This window comes from Anolis sagrei, chromosome 5 (genome assembly GCF_037176765.1).
Source record: "Anolis sagrei isolate rAnoSag1 chromosome 5, rAnoSag1.mat, whole genome shotgun sequence".
In the NCBI taxonomy this organism is placed as follows: Eukaryota; Metazoa; Chordata; class Lepidosauria; order Squamata; family Dactyloidae; genus Anolis; species Anolis sagrei.
The window spans coordinates 86,465,668-86,491,244 of NC_090025.1; the positions used below are offsets into that span (position 1 = coordinate 86,465,668).

Consider the following 25,577-nt stretch of genomic DNA (forward strand, 5'->3'; position numbering starts at 1 on the left):
CATGGTTCATAGTCCTCCAAACTGCAGTAGGATGTAGAGTGGGTGATGGGGGCTCTGTGTGCCAAGTCTGCTCTGTATTGGTAGTGTTCTGACCCAGCCCCCGGCCTTTCCTTTCCTCTCTTTCTCATCTCGGAATGTTGGATTTGAGGCTGGCCAATCAGAGACCATATGCAAATTTCCTTCTGTCATGCCCCGTTTCTGCCATGAGCCCTCTTCTCCACCAGGGGCTCCTATTGAAGCTGGCCAATCAGAGACCATATGCAAATAGCTCCACAGCAGCAGCCAATCAGAATCTTGGAACTTTCAGGCTAGCCAATCGGAAAGCTGCCACAAACACGTCCGCCCTCCACACTTCTGCCCTTCCACTACAAACACTCTCTTTTATTATATATACAGATTACATTTATTTTACTCTATTTATTATTATTATTACATTTATAATTTTACTTTAGTATTATTGCTATTACAGTTATTATTTTACTCTATTATTGGCATTATTACATTTGCATTATTTTACTCTATTATTATTTTATTACATTTATTTTACCTTATTTATTATTATTATTACATTTATAATTTTACTTTAGTACTATTGCTATTACATTTATTATTTTACTCTATTATTGGCATTATGACATTTGCATTATTTTACTCTATTATTATTTTATTACATTTATTTTACTCTATGTATTATTATTATTACATTTATTATTTTACTTTATTATTGTTATTACATTTATTAATTTACTTTCTTGTTATTGGAAGGATACATAAGCACATTGACACTGAAAAAGGTTAGAATAACTGTTTAATCAAAGTTGGTCAGTCTTATTTTAAATTACAGTTTTATGTAAACATTGAAAAACATTTAACCTACTGTTTCCTCAATTAATGTAATTTTATTGGTATCTATATTTATTTTGTATTAGCTGTCCCCTGCCACACGTTTATGTGGCCCAGTCTGGTGATATGGAAAATAAAGTCATGAGAAAGTGTTGGTTTCTAATATATGTAATTCCTTTATGCTTGTGAGTAAACAGTATTTCTTGTTGTTTCTTTGTCAGTGTTGATGTAGAGAGTGTCTGGTTTGCCTACTCTGGAATATGCAACATATCATAGTCCTTCTAAATCTATGATACTATATCTGTGTGTGTGTGTGTGAGTATCATATCTATCTATCTATCTATATTTATGACTAGATGGCTCTTTGTTAGGAGGGCTCTGATTACATTTTCTTGCCCTGGTGAAGAGAGTTGGACTGGATGGCCTTAAATATTTTCTGTTGGTCATGGGGGTTCTGTGTGGGAAGTTTGCCCCATTTCTGTTGTTTGTGGGTTTCAGAATGCTCTTTAATTGTAGTGAACTATAAATCCCAGTAACTACAACTCCCAAATGTCAAGGTCTATTTCCTCCGAACTCCTTCTGTGTTCATATTTAGGCATATGGAATTTTTGTGTCAAGTTTGGTCCAGATCCATCATTGTTTGAGTCCACAGTGCTCTCTGGATGTAGGTGAACTACAACTCCCAAACTCAAGGCCAATGCCCACCAAACCCTTCCAGTGTTTTCTTTTGATCATGGGAGAACTGTGTGCCAAGTTTGCTTCAATCCCATCGTTAGTGGAGTTCTGAGTGCTCTTTGATTGTAGGTGAATTATAAATCCCAGCAACTACAACTCCCAAATGACAAAATCAAATTTTTTTGAGTGAAAGACATACATTGGGTTGTTCAGAATACTCTTTGATTGTAGGTGAACTATAAATCCCAGTAAGTAAAAATCCCAAATGCCAAGGTCTATTTCCCTTAAACTCCATCTGTGTTCATATTTGGGCATATGGAATATTCGTGCCAAGTTTGGTCCAGATCCATCATTGTTTAAGTCCACAGTGCTCTCTGGAAGTGGGTGAACTATAATTCCCAAACTCAAGGTCAATGTCCATCAAACCCTTCCAGTTTTTTCTGTTGGTCATGGGAGCCCTGTGTGCTAAGTTTGGCCCAATTCCATCATTGGTGGAGTTCAGAATGCTCTTTGATTGTAGGTAAACTATAAATCCCAGCAACGACAATTCCCAAATGACAAAATCATTTTTTTTTGAGTGGAGGACATAAATTGGACGGTTAGGTGTCTTGTGTCCAAATTTGGTGTCAATTCCCCCAGTGGTTTTTGAGTTCTTATGGTAGCACGAACTAACATTACATTTTTATTTATATAGATCACCAGTAGCTGCTGCATTTCCCACCCTCGACTTATATGCGAGTCAATACGTTTTCCCATTTTTGGTGGTAAAATTATGTGCCTCGGTTCATATTCGGGTCGGCTTATACTCGAGTATATACGGCAGTTATTCCTTCATTTTATCCAAACCTCTGTTTGTTTATATGCAAAGTAGTAGCAAGAGTACATCTAGCTATTCCTTTGCTTTGGACTCTATTTTCTTTTTATTTGGATATAAAGAGGGAACAAGAGTACATGTATTTATTCCCTCATCTTCTTTGTACTTCTGGCTGTCTTGGGTGCATGGATGTAAACAAGCAAAATGAGGGCACTTAGTTATTCTCTCACCTTGACTGAACTCTTGTTTGTGCTAGTTTAGAGTCAAAGAAGTAAGGTGGGCACATTTAGTAATTTTCTTGCTGTTTTTGGAATTTTATTTGTGAAGCTTTGGAGACAAAGAAATAATTATCATAAAGCTGGTTTTAAGGATTTAAACTGGTTATTTTTTTTAATACTGTTCATATTTAGTTCCATTTTAATATTTTTAATTGCATTATATTGGTTTTATTGTGAGCTGCTTTGACTCTCTTCTTCAGAGAGAAAAAGAAGGATACAGATGATGATGATAATAGTTTAAATTTCAAGGTTTGGATTTTTGAACGTAAAACTATGCATACAAAGACTCATGTGCCAACTGCGACCGTACCTTGTAAAGGCTGATCTGGCCAGGGTGGTCCATGTCTTGGTCACCTCTAGATTGGACTACTGTAATGCGCTCTACGTGGGGCTGCCCCTGAAAACAGCTCAGAAATTTCAACTGGTCCAACGGGCGGTGGCCAGGTTGTTAACTGGTGCTCCTTATAGAGAGGGGTCAACCCTCCTGTTTAAGGAGCTCCATTGGCTGCCATTCATTTTCCGGTCCCAATTCAAGGTGCAGGTGCTCATCTACAAAGCCCTAAACTGTTTGGGACCTGCCCAGGCATGTAGCCGGGGGGGGGGGGGGGGCTCGGGGGGCTTCAGCCCCCCCCCCCCCGAAATTTTCATGGTGGTTCGCGAAAAGGCCTTAATGGTGCATTATTTAAACTGTTATGTTTATTCATATCATGATCTGATCACCATACTCAATATATCCCATATGCATGGGGGTATTGGGGTAACGATACAAAAGGTTTGATAGGCTAGCCCCTCTTTCACTCAGACTCAGCCCCCCCCAAAACTCACCCCCCCTGAAACCCCCCCTGAAAAAAAATTCAGCCCCCCCCCCGAAACAAAATCCTGGCTACGGGCCTGGACCTGCCTACCTGCGTGACCGCATCTCCATATATGAACCCACACGATCCCTCCATCCATCAGGAGAGGCCCTGCTCACGATCCCACCTGCGTCGCAAGCGCCTATGGTGGGGACGAGGGACAGGGTCTTCTCTGTGGTAGCCCCCCAACTCTGGAACTCTCTCTCCAAGGACATCAGACAAGCCTCAACGTTGGCAGTCTTTAGGAAGAGCTTGCAGACCTGGCTGTTCCAGTGTGCCTTCCCAGAATAAGAAACTTCCAGCATCATGTCCCAAACTCACTTTACCAGAGATTTAAGATTGCCTGCACATTGCACCTACCCTTAAATCCTTTCACCTGTCATGTCCAGCACTTTTAATTTATTCATTGCATTTGGCCCGGCCCTAGTTTTAAATGTGTCATGATGTATTGTTTTGATGTTTTACTGTTATTGCTTTAATGTTTATTGGTTTGCTTTATGAATTTTATTGTTGTATTTGTTATGTTGTTGTTTTATTGAGGACCTTGGCCTTTGTAAGCCGCACCGAGTCCTTCGGGAGATGTTAGCGGGGTACAAATAAAGATAATAATAATAATAATAATAATAATAATAATGTAATTTGTATATACACATCTGGAAATTTTTGGATGGATGAATTTATTTCAATCAACCAAACATATGGAGCCCCCGTTGATGCAGTGGGTTAAACCTCTGTACCGGCAAGACTGAAGACCGCACACATCTACACACTCGTATACAGTGGGAAGAAAATATCATGAAAGTACTGGTGCCAGACGGAGACAGAAGAAGAAGGGAAACCATTAAAGTTTTCCTTTAGAATCATACTTCATTCTCTTTTGTAAAATCTGTGGTGTTTGCACATTGTTCTATTTCCTTCCTCACTCCTGCACACTATTGCTTAGCCTCAACGTTTTGTCATTGGAGTATACGTCCCCCCTCCCCTTATGGGAAAGTTTGATTCCACAACCCCCATTTTAATGAGCTCTCCTCTGCAAATAACCTGCTTCTCCTTTATCTCATCCGAGTTTTCCATCAGTTTTTAATTAGTTTTTCTTTTAATCATTACGTGTAGCCCGCCCATTGTCACTGTGATTGTGTTTGTTGTAATTTTATATCGTTATGCATTCATATGTTTTAAGTAATTATGATGTTGTTTATTGTTTGTGTTTTTGGTTTTATTTTGCTGTATGTTGTTGTTTGGGCTTGGCCTCAGGTAAGCCGCCCCGAGTCCCCATTGGGGTAATGGTGGTGGGGTATAAATAAAGATTATTATTATTATTATTATTATTATTATTATTATTATTATTATTATTATTTGTTCTGGTACAGCTGTACCAGGAGCTCCAATTTTGTTTGCTTTGCATTGAATGTTTATTTGCAGTCCTAAGTTTCAAGGACTCTGCAGATAGGTGGCTTCTTTTGGCTGCAGTCATAGGGCAAGCCACCTGTCCATCATAGAATCATAGAATCAAAGAGTTGGAAGAGACCTCATGGGCCATCCAGTCCAACCCCCTGCCAAGAAGCAGGAATATTGCATTCAAATCACCCCTGACAAATGGCCATCCAGCCTCTGTTTAAAAGCTTCCAAAGAAGGAGCCTCCACCACACTCCGGGGCAGAGAGTTCCACTGCTGAACGGCTCTCACAGTCAGGAAGTTCTTCCTAATGTTCAGATGGAATCTCCTCTCTTGTAGTTTGAAGCCATTGTTCCGCGTCCTAGTCTCCAAGGAAGCAGAAAACAAGCTTGCTCCCTCCTCCCTGTGGCTTCCTCTCACATATTTATACATGGCTATCATATCTCCTCTCAGCCTTCTCTTCTTCAGGCTAAACATGCCCAGTTCCCTAAGCCGCTCCTCATAGGGCTTGTTCTCCAGACCCTTGATCATTTTAGTCGCCCTCCTCTGGACACATTCCAGCTTGTCAATATCTCTCTTGAATTGTGGCGCCCAGAATTGGACACAATATTCCAGGTGTGGTCTAACCAAAGCAGAATAGAGGGGTAGCATTACTTCCTTAGATCTAGACACTATGCTCCTCTTGATGCAGGCCAAAATCCCATTGGCTTTTTTTGCCGCCACGTCACATTGTTGGCTCATGTTTAACTTGTTGTCCACGAGGACTCCAAGATCTTTTTCACACGTACTGCTCTCGAGCCAGGCGTCACCCATTCTGTATCTTTGCATTTCGTTTTTTCTGCCAAAGTGGAGTATCTTGCATTTGTCATCATTAAGTTTTGGTCCCACCTCTTGCTCAGGGCAATTGGGAAGGGGAAGGGAGCCATTTTTTAGTTAGTCTCAGCTAGGTTAGCCAATGTACAGGACATGTGTAAACGTCCCCTGTACAAAAGCTTCAACCTTTAAGAATTCCCAGGGAAGCATCCTCACAGCTTTAAGAATTCCCAGGGGAGAACAGCTTTAAGAGTCTCCTAAGAATCTCCAGGGAAGGAATTTCCAGGGTTACAGAAATTCCAACAGAAACAGAAGGAAAAGAGTCTCCAGAGACTTTCCAGGGAAACAGCCCTAAAGATCAAAGAACTCCAGCTGAAGAGACTACAGGCCTTGCTGGTAGGTCCACTCGTTGCTTTGAGACGCAGTTCAACCCGGTAGTGGTGCCCACAACAGTTAGGTTTAAGTTTACAGTCAGCCTGGGAGAAGTTAAAAAGGGGGGTTTCCTTTAAAGAAGAAGATAGTTGCCTGTCCTTCGTGGGCAAGTTTAGGAATTCACCAGTTACCTAAAAGCTTGGAATCATTTGCTTAATTTTATTGAAGACAAGAGAAGTTTCTGTTTGATTGTTCATTAATAAAAGACTTTGTGGTACTCCTCAAGCCATGTAAAGACTGTTTGTGGTGGAAACCTCTGAGAACTTCTCTTTGGGCCCCCCTGGCTTCTCGTTGGGCAAAGGTTGAACATCCTGTTTTAAAGACAACTATTTACAAGCCCAACACGCGACAGAACATTATTACTCCTTTTCTCTCCTGTATTATGTTCATTGTGCATTCTCCTCCACACTTTGGTTGGGCTGAATAAGGGGTGAGTGGTTTCGATACCTTAACTGGTATTACATTTATTTATTTAAAATTACCAAATCTGATATAATTTAAAAGTTTGAAACTGGAACTACTTATTTTGATAGATTCCTAAGCAGGGCTTCCAGAAGTTTACTGGTTCTTCTGCAGTTTGCTTGGGTAGTACTCGAGTACCGGATCGGAGTGTAGGGTGGCAACCTGTGCTGGATGGGGTTACACTCCCCCTGAAGTCACAGGTCAGCAGTTTGGGTGTCCTCCTGGAGTCATCACTGTTGCTTGAAGCTCAGGCGTCGGCGGTGGCCCGGAGGGCCTTTGCACAATTAAGATTCGTGCGCCAACTGCGACTGTACCTCGTGAAGGCGGATCTGGCCAGGGTGGTCCATGCCTTACTCACTTCCAGATTGGACTACTGTAATGCGCTCTATGTGGGGCTGCACTTGAAAACGGCCCGGAAATTTCAATTGGTCCAACGGGCGGCGGCCAGGTTGTTAACTGGTGCTCCTTACAGAGAGAGGTCAACCCTCCTGTTTAAGGAGCTCCACTGGTTGCCATTCATTTTCCGGTCCCAATTCAAGGTGCAGGTTTACCTACAAAGCCCTAAACGGTTTGGGACCCGCCTACCTGCATGACCGCATCTCTGTGTATGAACCCACACGATCTCTTCGTTCATCTGGAGAGGCCCTGCTCACGATCCCACCTGCATCGCAAGCGCGATTGGTGGGGACGAGGGATAGGGCTTTCTCGGTGGTGGCCCCTCGACTCTGGAACTCTCTCCCCTGGGTTATCAGACACGCCCCAACATTGGCAGTCTTTAGGAAGAGTTTGAAGACCTGGCTGTTCCTGTGTGCCTTCCCAGAATAAGGAAACTCCTAGCATTATGTCCCAACGCACTTTATCAGAGATTTAAGATATCTGCTTGCCCATCCCCCTCCAAACACGCCACCTGGTCACGCCCAGCACTTTTTAACCTTAATTATTACATTTGGCCCTGCCATTGATTTTAATTGCGTCATTGTGTGTTGTTATGTCATTGCTTTGTTTTTTTGAGTTATTTTGCTGCTGTTGTTGTTATTGCTTTACTATTGTATTTGGGCTTGGCCTCTTGTAAGCCGCACTGAGTCCTTCGGGAGATGGTAGCGGGGTACAAATAAAGGATTATTATTATTATTATTATTATTATTATTATTATGAACTGTCTTCAATGGGTACTGTCCAGGAGACACAGCTTGCTGGCTAATATAGCTGGCCAGAGGGGAGGATCCTCCCTTCTGGCCCGCCTCACCCAGCCAGGACCAATCAGAGCAAGCCAAAAGGCTCACCTGATTGGCTGCCTGCTCTTCTGAGTGTGCACAGAGGAATGAGTCTTCTTGCAAGATTGCAGCGAGTGGTCGAACCAGCGGGCAGGGGGAGTGCCCAACACTGAAAACTCCCAGCCACTAAGTTGGGCAGGGCTTATTTTCCTGCTCCACAAATGGAAAGATGCTTTTGGGTATTGCCCAAATATGATCATTTTAACATACATTTAATATAAGACTAAAAACACTGTTCTACAAATTTTCAGTTTTTCTCAGTTGCGGAAATGAAATGTGCCGTTTCTTAATAAATTTAACATGCTGAATTCAGATATAATAATTAAATGTGTTAATTGGCTCTGGTTTTTATGCAACAGCTATTTCAATTTTTTTCCACAATAGGTAATTTGTTAATATTATGATAATGCGCCTAACCTTACTGCATGTATATAAACCGTGAATATTTACTAAATTTTAGTCAAATTATATTGCCAATAGTTTATACATGAGAAATATTTATTTAATTAGTCTATTGTTTATGTTTGTGCAGCAAGATACTATATTAGTAGGCCTAATGCAGTTGAAAAGTCTGAAAGTTTAAATGTCGCTTTAATCGTGACTTTAGTTTATATCCTGTTTGCTTCTCTTGACTTTTCTTTTGTATTCAAGGAAAGGATTGTCTCTTACAATGCTCCAGCAGTAGTCTGACAGCATTGACGGAGTCCATTTGCCTTGACATCTTTTTTCCATAGTGCTTTATTTACATACGTGCGAGGCATAACTACAGTAAAAAGAACAATGTAAAACGATGTTTAACGATACTGTCTCAGTCTTCAACTGACTGACCCTCACCGTTCAAAAGTCTGGCCTTATATAGGGCTTTCTGGCTTTTGCACACGGCACTAATACTGCGTCATCAAACTTTCTAGAATATTCTAGAATCTTCCATAATGTAAGTCGCAACATGCATTTTTTCAACCATACATGATCATGTGATTGCTTATATCATAAAAACTAGAGCCAATATACATTTTTAAATGTAATTTTCATTTTCAGCACCCCAAAATCATAAAAGAACAACTATTTTCAGGCCCGCAACTTTTTCTCCGTTGAACAGTGAAAGTGTTTATTTTGAAAATAAAACCAGGCAGGTAGATGGTGAATTGAATACTATAATGGAGACTAATTCATTAGCATATAAGTGGGGTGAATTTAATTAAATCTTAATAAGTTAAGCAAAACTATGTATACCTTCAGGAAGAGAAATACTTATTGTTAAAAAGTGTAATGAAGCTAGAAAAGAAAAAGAAAACATTTGCATTTGTTAGAACGCTACAGATTAAGGAGAAGATCAACAGTATTTCAGAACCAAACAAGGAGGCACAATTTGAAATTTCACGAGATTACTGGGACAATAAAAGGAAAGGATTTGCTATATCTTTTTCTTAATTTTCAGAGTATTTTTTTTTTATAGAAGATCTAACTTTAAGCATCTTGCAGCAGCAGAGGTTAAAACAGCCTTCTGGATATCTAAGCTGGATAAAAAATTAAAGAGACCTAGAAATATGTTAATTTTATTACATTAATTTAGTTTTATTACCTTTATTCTCTTCCTCTGTCAGAGGAAAGCTTCCTCCGTCGGAAGAAGGGAACCTTGGGATCCAACCCATTAGATTAAGATCTGTATGAGGAAGAGGAAATTGATGACTGAGGGCCATGAAATCATAGTACTCAATTACATTGATCCAGATACTCTTGTGAAGTTTTAATTAACAAACTTAGGTATCATATGGTTAGTAATTCAAATAGTTCAAGTGTCTTGTCAGTTGGTTAAATCTTTTTTTTTAATAATAATTTTTATTGACAGTTTTGTTCAAGTGTACATCGAGAGAGTGGTAATAATTTAGTTGGTTAAATCTTAAAAAGAATTACAAATTGCACGTTTGAAGACAATTGAATAATTTGGTTTCTTTTAATAACTTTATTGGATAATGAGTTCTTATGTTTTAATGATCATGTAGATAGACTGACTGAGTTTTGGGCATTTTCTGGGTAATGGGGTTAGTGTTACTACTCCTCACTAAACTACAAATATAATCCTACTAGAGTCACTGAAAATTTACTTTCTTTCCATGAAAGGGACCAATCTTAGAATTATGAGGCACAAAACATTAGTATTTTTTGCCATAACAGATGATTGCAATGAAAAAAAAAATACAGCCTTCAATATCCATGAATTTGAGCATCAATGTCTTGAATTAAAAAAAACCAAGAAGCAAACCTTACTTTTGCCATTTAATATAGGAGATATCAATTCATTATGCCGTTTCCTATAATCGGACTTGAGTATCCATGGATTTTGGTATTCACCGGGGGGGGGGGGGAGGGAGGGGCAATGGTGGTGAGTGAGTAATGAACCAAAATCCAGTGGATACCATAGGCCAGATTGGGTACACAGTACCCTCTCTCCTGGCATGGGTGCCATCACCAGAGGTGGCCCTAGGTAATTTTCAATGGTAAGCAAACAGTATTTTGGCGCCCCCCCCCCCCCCCAACCAATCACTGATATATATTTTCTGTTCGTTGTGGGAGTTCTGTGTGCCACATTTGGTTCAATTCCATCATGGGTAGAGTTCAGAATGCTCTTTGATTGTAGGTGAACTATACATCCCAGTAACTACAATTCGCACATGTCAAGGTCTATTTTCCTCCAAGAGTGCCTCAAGAGCGCCCCTGGGCAAAATCAATGATACTGCGAATGCTTACTTTGCGTAATGGTTGAGCCGCCCCTGGGTGAGTGGGTAGTGAACCAAAATCCAGTGGATACCATAGGCCAGAATGGGTACACAGTACCCTCTCTCCTGGCATTGGTGCCATCACCCCCCCCCCCAACTCATCCATAGATCAATGGGGATTTTTTCTCCTAAACTTGTTTTGTCTGAAAAACCGTATATGACATAGGCCCTTTCACATTATACAATAATACACGGATAGTTTCATTTTAACAGCCATGGAAGTACTCAAAGGCATTCTGGGATTTTTCATTTCAGGGAGGGCTCATTAAAATTTCCAGACAGGAAGCTCCTCTAGATGGTTTGGAATTCTGATCCCAGATGTCTCAGAATGGAAAATAATCAAGAACTGCGGGAATTGAAGCAAAAAACCAAGGTGGGCCAAAGACTAAAAAACACTCCTCTCATCAAATTACAATTGCGTGTGGATGGGCAACACTCCTCCCGCCCGCAGAACCAGAGATGACACGAACACATAGATGGAGTAAAAATGGCTACAACTTAATTTATTAATTACAGGAACACAGGGCTGGCTGCTAGGCATGGGTTCCGGATCAAGATCGATAAGCCCGCTGCTGACTGATACCTCATGAGTTCAACCGGCACAATACCGGGCCACGAGACACGGCACCCCTGGAAACCGCCAGATGTTCCACCCCCGGCCAGTAGGGGAGGGGCAGAACCAGATCCAGGGCCCATGCCACATGCCAACCGGAGTTGTGACAGATCATGAACAACAACTGCAACACTGAACAAAAATATGAACATGCAGGGTGGGTGGGAGGACAACTCGAAGCAGGCCTGGTACCTGCTAGGCCCTGCGCAGCCTATTTAAGGCTGCTGGGTACAGGGTGCAATCAGCCCCTGGCCAATACCAGGGGCTGGGTGGGGCTGGCCGCTGGTTGGCCAGCTGACCCAGTGGCGGGAAACTTCCCGCCACGCAGGGGCTTCTGGGAAGGAGAAGCCCCTGCTACCAACATGGCCAGAGGGATGGGCACCCCTCCACCCCCGCCTTGCCTGGTAAGTCAGGCAATGAATATCTTAGGATTCTGTAAGTAGTTGCCACAGCAATTAGAACTGAATCCCAGTTTTATCACTGTGTAGTATGAATTGTTTACAATTCAAGTGATATCCTTTGTGTCTAGTTTTGCATGAATTCTGTAAAACAAAATTTGTTTATTTATTTATTTCAGATATTTGTACCCTGCCTTTCTCCACCACCCCCCTCCCGGGGGGGGGGGGGGGGGATGACGACGACTCATGGCGGCTAAAATCCCAACAACATGGGGCTAAAATCCTATGTCTGCGTGGGTGAACGTTAATCAACCATTTCTGATAACATATGAATAATACACAGTATTGTAGACATCAATACTTTGAAGATATAACCTGTGAATTTAAATCAACGGAGTTTTCTTAATAAAATAAAATACGGAAGTCTTAAAAACAGGTTAGTCCTTTTATTTATTTAAGACATGGATCAAAATGCTGAGAGACAATATCTGGGGAAAATATTGGCATGGTGTTTGTTACGGATAATGAAACTTAAAACAAATTGTTATGTATCTATTTCTCTAGCCCTTTTATTTACCGGACAAGCTGTCAGATATAAGGGTACAAGTAGAGCTTTGATTATTCCAGGTTTATATGCCAGACCAGAGTTTTGCTTGAGGCTATAAATCACATCAGAAATAGGCTCAGTTCCATAGATTATTGAACAAATCACCTAAAAAGTTAGCAGTGTGCTCAGAACTCATGGGAGAAAAATTTAACAGGGTAGTACATTCTAAAGTAAATTGATCTCTAAGTGATGCAATAGCTGCTATTCTCAATTAAATTACTATTAAACAATTGAACAGGCTTCAGTTGGGTGATGAAGGGTGATTTAGACACCTTGATACACCAGATTATATATTCTTTTATGCATAAATCTTGTTCTAGACTCTACTATTTCTGTGCATTTTCTAACACTATTTAGTAAAAATAACAGAACTGGTAACAAATACTCCCTGCTAAATTAACTGGTTGCAAATTAGTTTTGTAATTCAACTTTTGCAAGAATTGAAGTAAGCTGAGGATCAAAGAGGTAAGCAGAGGAAAACTGGGACATTTTTACAGGCAGTTAAAAAGATGGGACAACAGAGGATTCATCAGGAATGTCCTTGCCACAATGCAACAGTTGTAGGGTAAGTAGAAGATACCAGCGTAAGGACAACTACTATATATACTCGAGTATAAGCCTAGTTTTTCAGTCCTTTTTTTAGGCTGAAAAAGTCTCCCCCGGCTTATACTCGAGTCAAGGTTTTTTATTATTTTACTTTGTTGTTATTATTATTATTAAATTTATTATTTTATTATTGTTGTTATTATTACATTTATTATTTTACTATATTTATTATTTTACTGTATTGTCATTATTACATTTCATTATTATTATTTTTATTATTATTATTATTTTACTGTATTATTATTGGAGGACATGTAAGCATATTTACATTGAAGAAGATTAGAATAATGGTTTAATCAAAGTTGGACAGTCTTATCTTGAATTACAGTTTTATGTAAATATTCAGAAACATTTAACTTACTGATGTTTTTACTGATGTGTTGTTGGGCTTGGCCTCATGTAAAATTAATATAATTTTATTGGTATCTATTTTTATTTTGAAATTTACCAGTGGCTGCTGCATTTCCCACCCTTATATTCGAGTCAATCCATTTCCCCAGTTTTTTGTGGTAAAATTAGGTGCCTCGGCTTATATTCAGGTCGGCTTATACTCGAGTATATACGGTAATGTTGCAAGTGATTTTTCCAGTTCTGTTCTACAAACCAATCACTAACAGAATAAGTGTGAATTATACAACAATGGAAACAATTAAATAACTCCTTCTCTGTATTCAAGTATGCACAGTGGTCCACGCTCTTGTTACATCCCAAATAGTTTACTGCAACGCACTCTACGTGGGGCTGCCTTTGAAGACTATTCGGAAACTTCAATTAGTCCAATGGGCGACAGCCAGATTACCCACCGGAGCGTCACACAGGGAGCATACCACCCCTCTGTTATGTCAGCTCCACTGGCTGCCAGTCTAGTTCCGAGCACAATTCAAATAGCTGGTTTTGACCTACAAAACCCTATACGGCTCCGGCCCAGCGTACCTGTCCGAACACATCTCCTTCTACGTTCCGCCTCGGAGTTTAAGATCTTCTGGGGAGGCCCTGCTCTTGGCCCCACCTCTATCACAAGTGAGGTTGGTGGGGACGAAGAGCAGGGTCTTCTCGGTGGTGGCCCCTCGCCTGTGGAATTCACTTCCCGGGGAAATTAGGTCATCGACATCCCTCCTCTCTTTCAGAAGGTAACTAAAAACATGGATATGGGACCAGGCCTTCAGGTAATCTGGCAGACAGACAAAGGATTATGACGACAAGAATTGGATAGGATTATGACAATGCGGAATGAACTTACGGATTTTGAGCTTGGCGAACGTTGATCACGAGATTGGTTTTTATTAGTTGTATTGTATAACTGGATTGTTTTAATTATTTTATAATTGTTACTGCTATGTATTTTATCTTACTATGTGTATTGCTGGCATCGAATTGTGCCTTTTGTAAGCTGCCCTGAGTCTTCCTTCGGGGGTTGAGAAGGGCGGGGTAGAAATGCTTGAAATAAATAAATAAATAAATAAATAAAACTCTCAATACGATTTATTATTGTCGACTGAACTGTAATCTCTTTTGTTTCTGTTTCATTTCTTATAATAACCAAAAAGCCTCCACTGGCTAATAATTTTGCTATCAAAGAGGGGACATACTATCTTCTGTCTTTGTGTTATAGCCTAAGCTAAAATTTGCCACTGAAATTATGCAAATAAACAGCATCCAACTGAAAATGCAAAAATAACATTAAAAGTCAGTGCATTATTGAACAAAATTACTTATGTGAGTGTTCCATGTTTCCACTATGTACTTATCATATAACTCCTGGAGAGCTCTATAAATACCTCATGCAAAAAAAGCCAACTAGACCTGTAACTTGTAGGGAAAATAATAGATAACCCAGTATTAGCACTACAATACACTTCAATGCCTTTTCAAAAACATTCATTTTAGCAGTAAATTTTCTATTTGTTACTCGCGGTTCTTCTTTGTCGTTTCAACTGGCCAATTTAAAATAACAGATACAGACAAAATACTTTTTCTGATAATAGAAATTACAAGGTAACTTTGTTTAAAAAAAGGAAAGAACGAAAGTAAACAGGAAATTTCAGCACTTTGTTTTTAATGATACCGCACAGAACAAAACAGTCTTAAGAGAAAAGTATGAAATATTTCTTTTATATCTTGTTTATCAATTTACAACACACTGTGCTTTAGTTCTCTTAGAAGAATGTGGATAACAACTGGTGTTGCTTGATCACAAAATTTAAGATGACTTCATCATCCATGTAATGTTGGCGGAATCCACTAAAGGTTTAAGGCAAGCCTTAACAACGTATGTTTTGATTTTGCACCATTTCCTCAGTCCATGCTGAGTGTCCAGGCCTCTCCTCAGTGGCACGCAGTTCCTATGGGAATGGTGCACAGCCAGGGGCGGCTCAACCCATTACGCAAAGTAAGCATTCGCAGTATAGTTGATTTTGCCCAGGGGCTCTCTTGGGAGAAAATAGATCTTGACATATGCACGTTGTAGTTACTAGGATGTATAGTTCACCTACAATCAAAGGGCATTCTGAATTCCACCAATGATGGAATTGAACCAAATATGGCACACAGAACTCCCACGACTAACAGAAAATATATTGGGGGGGAGGGGTGCCAAAATACTGTTTGCTTACCGTTGAAAATTACCTAGGGTCGCCTCTGTGCACGGCTGAGGAGAGACTGGAGTTCTCCCATGGGCCTCAACCCCATTACACACATGCTTACCAAGGCAGGCTGGTGTACAACAGGCCAAGTACCCAGGTCTCTCTTCAGCTCTGTGCCATTCCCATGGGTACAGGGCATGGCCGAAAAGATGCCCGGGGTTCCCCCTTGAGGCTTGGCTCTCTCCCCAGTCTCACACCATTACCATGGGGATGGCATGAAGGTGGAGAAGGGTTTCCCCTTCGGGGGGGAGGGGGAGGGTGTGGGGTGGGAGTGGGGTGGCCTGCACAAATTTTACAGGCATGGTTTAAGACTTCAGTGAGTCCTCATGGACAACAAGTTAAACATGGGCTAACAATGTCATGTGGCGGCAAAAAAAGCCAATGGGATTTTGGCCTGCATCAATAGGAGCATAGTGTCTAGATCTAGGGAAGTCATGCTACCCCTCTCATTGGTGTAGAATGACAGGAATGCAAACCCTAATGGCCAAAGTGCAAATTTTAATTTGTATTTTAAGTCAAGTGCTCAGCTGGGTCAACAGTGATCTTTTGCTTTAAAAAGACCTAAAGAAGGCATTGTGATTTTGTGAATTTTTGATTCATGGCCTTTGAAAGGATTCCTGTATTATCCTCAGATATAGACAGAGACAAAATTATGGACTACTGTTCTGTTGTTTATTCATTCAGTCGCTTCCGACTTTTCGTGACCTCATGGACCAGACTATTCCTGTTGGCCATGGTCATCCCCAGCTCCTTAAAGTCAAGCCAGTCACTTCAAGGATTCCATCCATCCATCCATCCATCCATCCATCCATCTTGTCCTTGGTCTGCCCTTCTTCCTTTTTCCTTCTGTTTTCCCCAGCAGTATTGTCTTCTTCAAGCTTTCCTGTCTTCTCATTATGTGGCCAAAGTGCTTCAGCAGACTAATAAAAAGTGGCTTTTATTCAAAAACGATTTCTTCTTTATGGTAAAGAATCTGAATAGGCCTTCTTCTGCTTCTCTTCTTCAACTTGGCTCTAAAGTAATGGTGGCAAACTTCTAACAGTCCCCTATATACATTAATGTTTATAATGTTTATAACAGCTCCAAGTTGCCTCTGGGCTGAAAAGGGCAGTATATAAATATAATAAATAAATGAGGAGGGAGCAAGCTTTTTTACTGCTTCCATGGAAATTAGGACAAGGAACAATGGCTTCAAACTACAAGAATGGAGATTCCATCTGAACATGAGGAAGAACTTCCTTACTGTGAGAGCCGTTCAGCAGTGGAACTCTCTGCCCCGGAGTGTGATGGAGGCTCCTTCTTTGGAAGCTTTTAAACAGAGGCTGGATGGCCATCTATCAGGGGTGCTTTGAATGCAGTATTCCTGCTTCTTGGCAGGGGGTTGGACTGGATGGCCCATGAAGTCTTTTCCAACTCTTTGATTATATGATTCTATGATTCTAGGATAAAGGGAGTTATAGTCCAGCAACATTCCAAGAGTGGCAAATTGCTTAATCCTTTTCCAAAGGGAAAGAATGGAAGAAGAAACATAGTATTTTCATCTTTAATCGTGTAAGGATGGGATTGGCCTTGGAAATCAATTTAGTAGGCTTGGGCAATCCATGGTTCTAAAGTACTTACAAAACTAAAGTTCTGGTGGTGAAAATTTCAGAACTCCAACAAAACTTTCAAAATTTAATTATTATTTCATTATTGGTGATTTTAATGACAGAACCAATTAGGAACTGCCATTTATTATGAAATTTTGAGAGTTTTGTTAGAGTTCTGAAATTTTCACCACTAGAACTTTAGTTTTGTAAGTACTTTAGAAACATTTAGAACCATGGATTGCCCAAGCCTAGAATTTAGTAGTTCTGCTGAAAGGACTACGGAGGTCCACGCAATACAATACAGGGATAAACTATGACAAATTACTTCCTCCTCTGTTTGGATATCAGCCAGCAAACCAATGCCTTAGGTGAAGAAATAGCTTTCTATGACCTACAGTCATAGGAACATCTCAGCAAGCGAGAGACAACAATGTGATGTGGCGGCAAAAAAAGCCAATGGGATTTTGGCCTGCATCAATAGGAGCATAGTGTCTAGATCTAGGGAAGTAATGCTACCCCTCTATTCTGCTTTGGTTAGAGCACACCTGGAATATTGTGTCCAATTCTGGGCACCACAATTGAAGAGAGATATTGACAAGCTGGAATGTGTCCAGAGGAGGGCCACTAAAATGATCAAGGGTCTGGAGAACAAGCCCTATGAGGAGCGGCTTAAAGAGCTGGGCATATTTAGCCTGAAGAAGAGAAGGCTGAGAGGAGATATGATAGCCATGTATAAATATGTGAGAGGAAGTCATAGGGAAGGGAGCAAACTTGTTCTCTGCTTCCCTGGAGACTAGGTAATGGAACAATGGCTTCAAACTACAAGAAAGGAGATTCCATCTAAACATTAGGAAGAACTTCATGACTGTGAGAGCTGTTCAGCAGTGGAACTCTCTGCCCTGGAGTGTGGTGGAGGCTCCTTCTTTGGAAGCTTTTAAACAGAGGCTGGATGGCCATCTGTCAGGGATGCTTCCAACTCTATGATTCTATGATTCTAATCTAACTGAAACCAGCTCTTGGATTTTGGATACTGTGCTCACTGGAGTTCAGAACAGATTGCTGGTGAGGTCTCTGTTGGGGTGAGATGAAGAGATACTAAAAGAAATGTCAATTTTTTTTCACTCATATATCTTGATTCCCTAAGTTGAACAAAACGGAATTTTGGATTGCACAGAATACATTTAATAAGCATACCGTTCACAGCAGTCTAAAGATGACAACCAAAATCCAATTTACACCTCTTATATTCTGCATTATAACATAGAACATTCTCTGTGCTACTTCCCAAGTTTCCCATTATATTTGATATTCAGGTGTTTCACTGAAGGAATGGGAACAGTATTCAGTTTCTTAGTTCTACAGTGCTTGGCCATAATATCCTTCCTTGTTCCAAGAAAGAATAAGAACTTGAAGGATGGACCTCCCTGATCTCTTAAATTAGAAACATCATGATTTGCTCTCTGAAGAATCAAATTAATTTGCCTTTCTTTGAGAAGTCACTGAAATAAATTCCCCTTTCATGTTCCATGCCTTTCGTCTGCAGTGTTTCTAATATATCTTTATAACCGGGTTATCCAGTTGCACTTATCTTTTGAAAGTCGTAATAGGTGCAAAAGTCTGGCAAATTCAATTCAGTATAACATGTGATTTGAATTTGCTCTTTCAGCTGATTTTTTAATCCACTAAATAGCACCATATAGGCAATTCGTCATATAATAATTTTATCAATATTGTATTTGCTGTGTATTTCTAAGGAAACATATCCAAATTGTACATTATATAACAGAGTTACAGAGCAATTGGAACAGCCACTTCCCCATTTTAGAGCATCAGAGAAAGATATACAGACACATTCTAGCTTGTCAATATCTCTCTTCAATTGTGGTGCCCAGAATTGGACACAATATTCCAGGTGTGGTCTAACCAAGGCATCAATAGGAGCATAGTGTGTAGATCTAAGGAAGTAATGCTACCCCTCTATTCTGCTTTAGTTAGACCACACCTGGAATATTGTGTCCAATTCTGGGCACCACAATTCAAGAGAGATATAGACAAGCTGGAATGTGTCCAGAGGAGGGCGACTAAAATGATCAAGGGTCTGGAGAACAAGCCCCATGAGGAGTGGCTTAGGGAACTGGCATGTTTAGCCTGAAGAAGAGAAGGCTGAGAGGAGATATGATAGCCATGTATAAATATGTGAGAGGAAGCCACAGGGAGGAGGGAGTAAGCTCGTTTTCTGCTTCCTTGGAGACTAGGACACGAAACAATGGCTTCAAACTACAAGAGAGGAGATTCCATCTGAACATTAGGAAGAACTTCCTGACTGTGAGAGCCGTTCAGCAGTGGAACTCTCTGCCCCGGAGAGTGGTGGAGGCTCCTTCTTTGGAAGCTTTTAAGCAGAGGCTGGATGGCCATCTGTCAGGGGTGATTTGAGTGCAATATTCCTGCTTCTTGGCAGGGGGTTGGACTGGATGGCCCATGAGGTCTCTTCCAACTCTTTGATTCTATGAATAGAGGAGTAGCATTACTTCCCTAGATCTAGACACTATGCTCCTATTGATGCAGGCCGAAATCCCATTGACTTAAAGGAATCTACAAAGTTCAACACAAGAATAAATACTTTTTTACAACATCTGAGGACTTTTTCTTCAAAAATCTTGGGCAACAGAAGACAGATTTTATTTTACTATCAAGTTGAGTATTTTTTATACATTATGCGAAATCCAACATCTGTCCAATGCAAAATAAAACAATTGAAACCAATAGAACCATGTTTGGGCCTCTACTTTTGACTGAAATAGATGGGGAAGTACTTCCCAATTTCAATAGCCAACTACAGTAATTGAATACATAGGGAGAATCTGCTTGCTCTATGCCAAAGCTTATTGCTCAAGATTAGGTATATTTGTATACTGGCTATGCTACTCTGCTGCTGAGTATGCATGCCCAGTGAGTAACACATCTCACCACACTAAAATGATGGATGTGGCTCTTAATGAGACATGCTGCATTATCATGGGGTGTCTGCACCCTACACCACTGGAGAAATTACACTGTTTAGCTGGTATTGCACCACCTGACATCCGTCGGAAAGTAGCAACTAATAGTGAAAGGACCAAGGCAGTGACATCAGCAGCCCACCCCTTGTTTGGGTATCAGCCAGCATGCTACAATGTGGAGTCAACGACATGTGAGTGTGGTGAAGAGCAAACAACAAACCACCTACTTCAACGCAACCTCCGCATGCACAATGGAGGATCTTCTCACAGCAACACCAGAGGCACTCCAAGCCACTCTAAAAACTTTGCAGAAGTATGTGAGAAGCTCAGCTTGTCATTGAACATCGAGAAAACCAAAGTGCTGTTCCAGCAGTCACCAGGCAATCCCTCTCCAATGCCAGAGATACAGCTTAATGGTGTAACATTAGAAAATGATGACCATTTCTGCTACCTTGGCAGCCACCTCTCCGCCAAAGTCAACATCGACACCGAAATACAACACCGCCTGAACTCTGCGAGTGCAGCATTTTTCCAAATGAAGCAAAGAGTGTTTGGGGACCAGGACATCCGTAGGGATACCAAGGTGCTTGTTTATAACGCTATTGTCCTCCAAACCTTGCTATATGCCTGCGAAACATGGACTGTCTACAGACATCACATGCAACTCCTGGAACGATTCCATCAGCCCTGCCTCCGGAAAATCCTGCAAATCTCTTGGGAAGAGAGGCAGACAAACGTTAGTGTGCTGGAAGAAGCAAAGACCACCAGCATTGAAGCGATGGTCCTCCACCATCAATTTTGCTGGACCGGCCACATTGTCCGGATGGCCGACCACTGTCTCCCAAAGCAGTTGCTCTACTCCGAACTCAAGAATGGAAAACGGAATATTGGTGGGCAGGAAAAGAGATTTGAAGATGGGCTCAAAGCCAACCTTAAAAACTCTGGCATAGACACTGAGAATTGGGAAGCCCTGGCCTTGAGCACCCAGCTGGAGGTCAGCTGTGACCAGCAGTGCTGCAGAATTTGAAGAGGCACGAATGGAGGGTGAAAGAGAGAAACGTGCCAAGAGGAAGGCACGTCAAGCCAACCCCGACCGAGACCGCCTTCCACCTGGAAACCAATGCCCTCACTGTGGGAGAAGATGCAGATCAAGAATAGGGCTCCAGAGTCACCTACGGACCCACCAGAATACTGATCCTGGAAGACTATTCCACTCGGCCAACGAGGGATTGCCTAAGTAAGTAAGTAAGTACTCCAAGAATCCAGCTACTGGTCAAAGGACATTTAATAGAATACCAAGTCGGTGAACTTTTTGTTTTGTTTGTTTGTTTGTTTTTAATGCAATACAACTGTTTTGGTTCGCTCCTGACACGATAAATAAATACAAACCTAAAGAGTACTAGATGAGAGACTCCTTAGAACTATATTTTCCCAATTATAAACTTATTCTCCCTAAAATACTCCGCAATATGTTTTTCAGAAATATACTCAATTTTGAAATGAAATGCCGCCTATCTCAGCTGAATTGCAGTGGGGGAGCAACCATATCTATAATGGAATATATATTATAATATAATGCATATGTCTGTCTGTGTCTCTATCTATCATCAATATCATCTATCTATTGTATATATTTTCAGCTCTTTTTCATGCCCTCAAAGAAAGCACAGACATCTCTTCCTGCTGATGGATTATAAACAGCAGCCGGGGTTCCTCCCTGTCTGACAACTTACCAGAACTGCCATATGGTCACACCATTTAAATGCTCCAAAAAGATTGTCCAAATGGCAAAGAGTACTATTCCACTCTTTGCTAGCATAATTAAATAATGCAGTTTCCAATCCCTGTCACTCTGGATGTGTGCACAGTGGGGAAATGTATAATCAAGTGAACTGCTACAGTAATACAGTTCTTTTCCCTGCCCCATCCTTTCTTTCTTTGCAGCACAAGAATGATTTATCCCTCTAACTCTTTAAAATGGTGTGTGTGTGTATGGGACTCATTAAAAATGAGTTGGGTGCCAAGACTATTTCATTGTTGGTATATTCTAGTCATTATCTTTTCTCTAAGTTTTAAGACCGAAAGCCACCTTGAAGGAAAATGTGCCTCATTTTATATTTTACTAGCTGTACCCGCCACGCGTTGCTATGGCTAACTTTCCCTCCCTCTTTCTCTCCTTCTTTCTTTCTCTCCTTTCTTCCCTCCCTCTTTCCTTTATCCCCTCTTTTTCTCTCCCTTCTTCTTTCGTCCTTCTCTACCTGTTTCTTTGCTCCCTTCCTTTGCTCTTTGGTTCCATCCTTCCTTGTCTCTTTCCTCCCTCCCTCTTTCTCTCTTTCATTCCTTCTCTCCTTCCTTCCCTTTCTCTTTCCTTCCTTCTTTCACTTTTTTATTTCCTTCTGTTCTGTCGCGCACTGGGTCTGAACAAATTGTCTTTATTCTATAGGACATATACTTTAAACCCAGTGGGAAGCCGGGGTGCCTCAAAGAGAGATTCTTAGGGATTTCCTGAAGTGATGGTTTTTACAGTTTTTAATGGTACAACAAAGTCTTTATTAAGGAACAAATAAGAAATCTTCAAACAACACTTCAAGGTTTTCTTATTCTAGTCTTTTAAGAGACTGGCACTGACTTGGATTAACTGTACTTTCTCAGCATGAGGAAGAACCCTTTATAATTTCTCCCAGGCTGTATATTATCTGGGCCTCGTTGGTCTGGATCTTACTACCGATCCCAAATGTGTCTGGACATCGAGTAAACCTACCAGCCAAGGCTTGAAGATACTTCAGCTGGAATTCAGTGGTTCTGTAATGCTGTCCTGTGGGAATTCAGGGCTGTTTTCCCCTCTGGAGCTGTGAGGCTGTGAGCTCTCAGCCAGAGCCTTTGGGATCTTTGCCTTCTGTTTCCATTTCCCTGGATGATCCCTGGATGATCCCCGGATGATCCTGAGGAATGAAGCTTTTCCTACGCGACAAGCTGTCTGCGTCCTATAGACTAGCTTCCTTGTGTGTGACTGACTAAAAATGGCTCCTTTCTCTTCTGAAAACCCAAAAGGGGGCGGAACTAAGGAACCTAATGATGATGGACAGGTGGCCTGCCCTATAACTGCAAACTTTAACATGAAGCCACCCTTCTGCAAAATCCCAAGCCTTGGGCTGCAAGCAAACACTTAATACAAGGCAAATAATGTGGGAGCTTCTGGTACAGCTGTACCAGCACACCTTCTCTCCTTCCTTCCTTTTCTGCCTTTCTTTCTTTCTTTCCTTCCTTCTTTTATTCCCTCCTTCTTTCTCTCTTTCTCTTCTTCCTTCTCTCCTTCCTTCCCTCCTTCCTTCCCCCTTTCTGTGTATATGTGTGCATATATTTCTGTATATGTGTATATATGTCTGTTTGCATGTATATATGTGGTTTTGTGCATGCGTTGTAATGCATTTTTTCTTTTTTTTTGCTTTTAAAGTATCTTCTGCTGTGTTTTTTGGTGTTTTTATGAATGATGGTCACTCGTTGGCCTGATAGGTGTATTGTGGCCAAATTTGGTGTCAATTCATCGAGTGGTTTTTAAGTTATGTTAATCCCACAAACAAACATTACATTTTTATTTATATAGACTACCTGCCCCCTGCCATGCGTTGCTGTGGCCCACATGGGGGTTCTATGTGGGAGGTTTGGCCCAATTCTATCGTTGGTGGGGTTCAGAATGCTCTGTGATTGTAGGTGAACTATAAATCCCAGCAACTACAACTCCCAAATGTCAAGATTTTATTTCCCCCAAACTCCACCAGTGTTCATATTTGGGCATATAGAGTATTTGTGTAGAGTTTGGTCCAGATCCATCATTGTTTGAGTCCACAGTGATCTTTGGATGTAGGTGAACTACAACTCCAAAACCAAAGGACACTGCCCACCAAACCCTTCTAGTATTATCTGTTGGTCATGGGAGAACTGTGTGCCAAGTTTGGTTCAATTCCATCGTTGGTGGGGTTCAGAATGCTCTTTGAATGTAGGTGAACTATAAATCCCAGTAACTACAACTCCCAAATGACAAAATCAATTTTTTTGAGTGAAGGACATACATTGGGTTGTTAGGTGTCTTGTGCCCAAATTTGGTGTCAATTCGTCCAGTGGTTTTTAAGTTCTGTTAATCCCACAAACGAACATTGCATTTTTATTTATATAGATTTTGGGGAGGGGGGTGATGACACTATTAGTCCAACACATCTGAGAAGCATGAAGTTCAGAAGGGTCAGCATAGGCTTCTCACCGACTACTGTTCCAGTGGACATAGATCATTATTCTTTGTTGGGGAGTTTCTAGCTATTCAGTGCATGCCCATGACGAAGAAATGTTAATAGATGGAAAATATTTGTTTCCAGCTGAATACTGAATATTAGAGCTTTTGTAGGCTTGTATATTTTTTTACTGTTGAGACATGTCAGTTGCAAATGAAAAGAAATTGTTTGATGTAAGATGCTCTTTAACATTTATTGGAAAATACATAAACTGCATAATATAAAGTCAATGCAGAGTCAAATTGCATTAATAAAAATACAGGAAATACAGCACTTACATATCATTTCAATGTTATTTCCATATTAGCAGTAATAAGTGTGTGAGATAAAATGCTTAGAAAATGTGTCAGTAAAATTAAAGGTAATGACAGGTTGCATTACATACAGTCAGCCCTCCACATTCACTGGGGTTAAGGACACAGCCTTCCCCCTACTAGTGGAAAACCCCCAAATACAAAACTAACTTTTTTTTAAAAAACTGACAGAATACCTTTCTAGGAAACCCCAGGTTCCCTAGACTCTATGACCAATTGCTGGTGGAAGTTGACCTCTGAATTGCACTGGTGGGCCAAGAGATTCCTAGAAAAAACGTATTTATGTAAATAATCAAATCCAGAAAAGTGAAACCCACAAATATGGAGGGCTGACTGTTTACACCAGGGGTCCTCAATCTTTTTAAATTGAGGGCCAGGTCACAGTCCCTTAAACTGTTGGAGGGCCAGATTATAATTTGAAAAAAAACAAAACATAAATGAATTCCTATGCACACTGCACATATCTTATTTGTAGTGCAAAAAAATTAAATAAAAATAAAAACAATACAGTAATTAAAATGAAGAGCAATTTTAACAAATATATACTTATTAGTATTTCAATGGGAAGTGTTGGCCTGCTTTTGGCTGATGAGATAGGATTGTTGTTGTTGTTGTGTACTTTCAAGTCATTTCAAACTTAGGTTGACACTGAGCGAGGGCCGGGTAAATGACCTTGGAGGGCCGTATTTGGCCCTCGGGCCTTAGTTTGAGGACTCCTGGTTTACACCATAAGGGCCATTAGCTACAAACACAGAAATCTCTTTCCATATCCGGTTAATGACTTGTGTGTGTAAATAAGATTATTTTTGTCACAGACAGGCATGTAGTCGGGGGGGGGGGGGGCTTGGGGGGCTTCAGCCCCTCCCCCCCCCCGAAATTCTCAAGGTGGTCCGTGAGAAGGCCTTA

The 25,577-nt window shown here is 40.8% G+C and overlaps 1 protein-coding gene across 15 annotated transcripts in view; it reads right to left on the reverse strand.

Moving 5' to 3' along the window:
• Positions 1–25,577, reverse strand: part of MAGI2 (membrane associated guanylate kinase, WW and PDZ domain containing 2) — a 1,143,898-nt gene that overhangs the window by 356,906 nt on the left and 761,415 nt on the right. For 11 of the 15 annotated variants that reach the window (XM_067468832.1, XM_067468841.1, XM_067468833.1 and 8 more), the window contains one exon: positions 9,423–9,503. The exons of the other annotated variants lie outside the window; for them this stretch is intronic. In XM_067468832.1, coding sequence (XP_067324933.1) covers positions 9,423–9,503 — 81 coding nt within the window. The remainder of the gene's footprint in view (positions 1–9,422; positions 9,504–25,577) is intronic. 15 annotated transcript variants of the gene reach the window in all.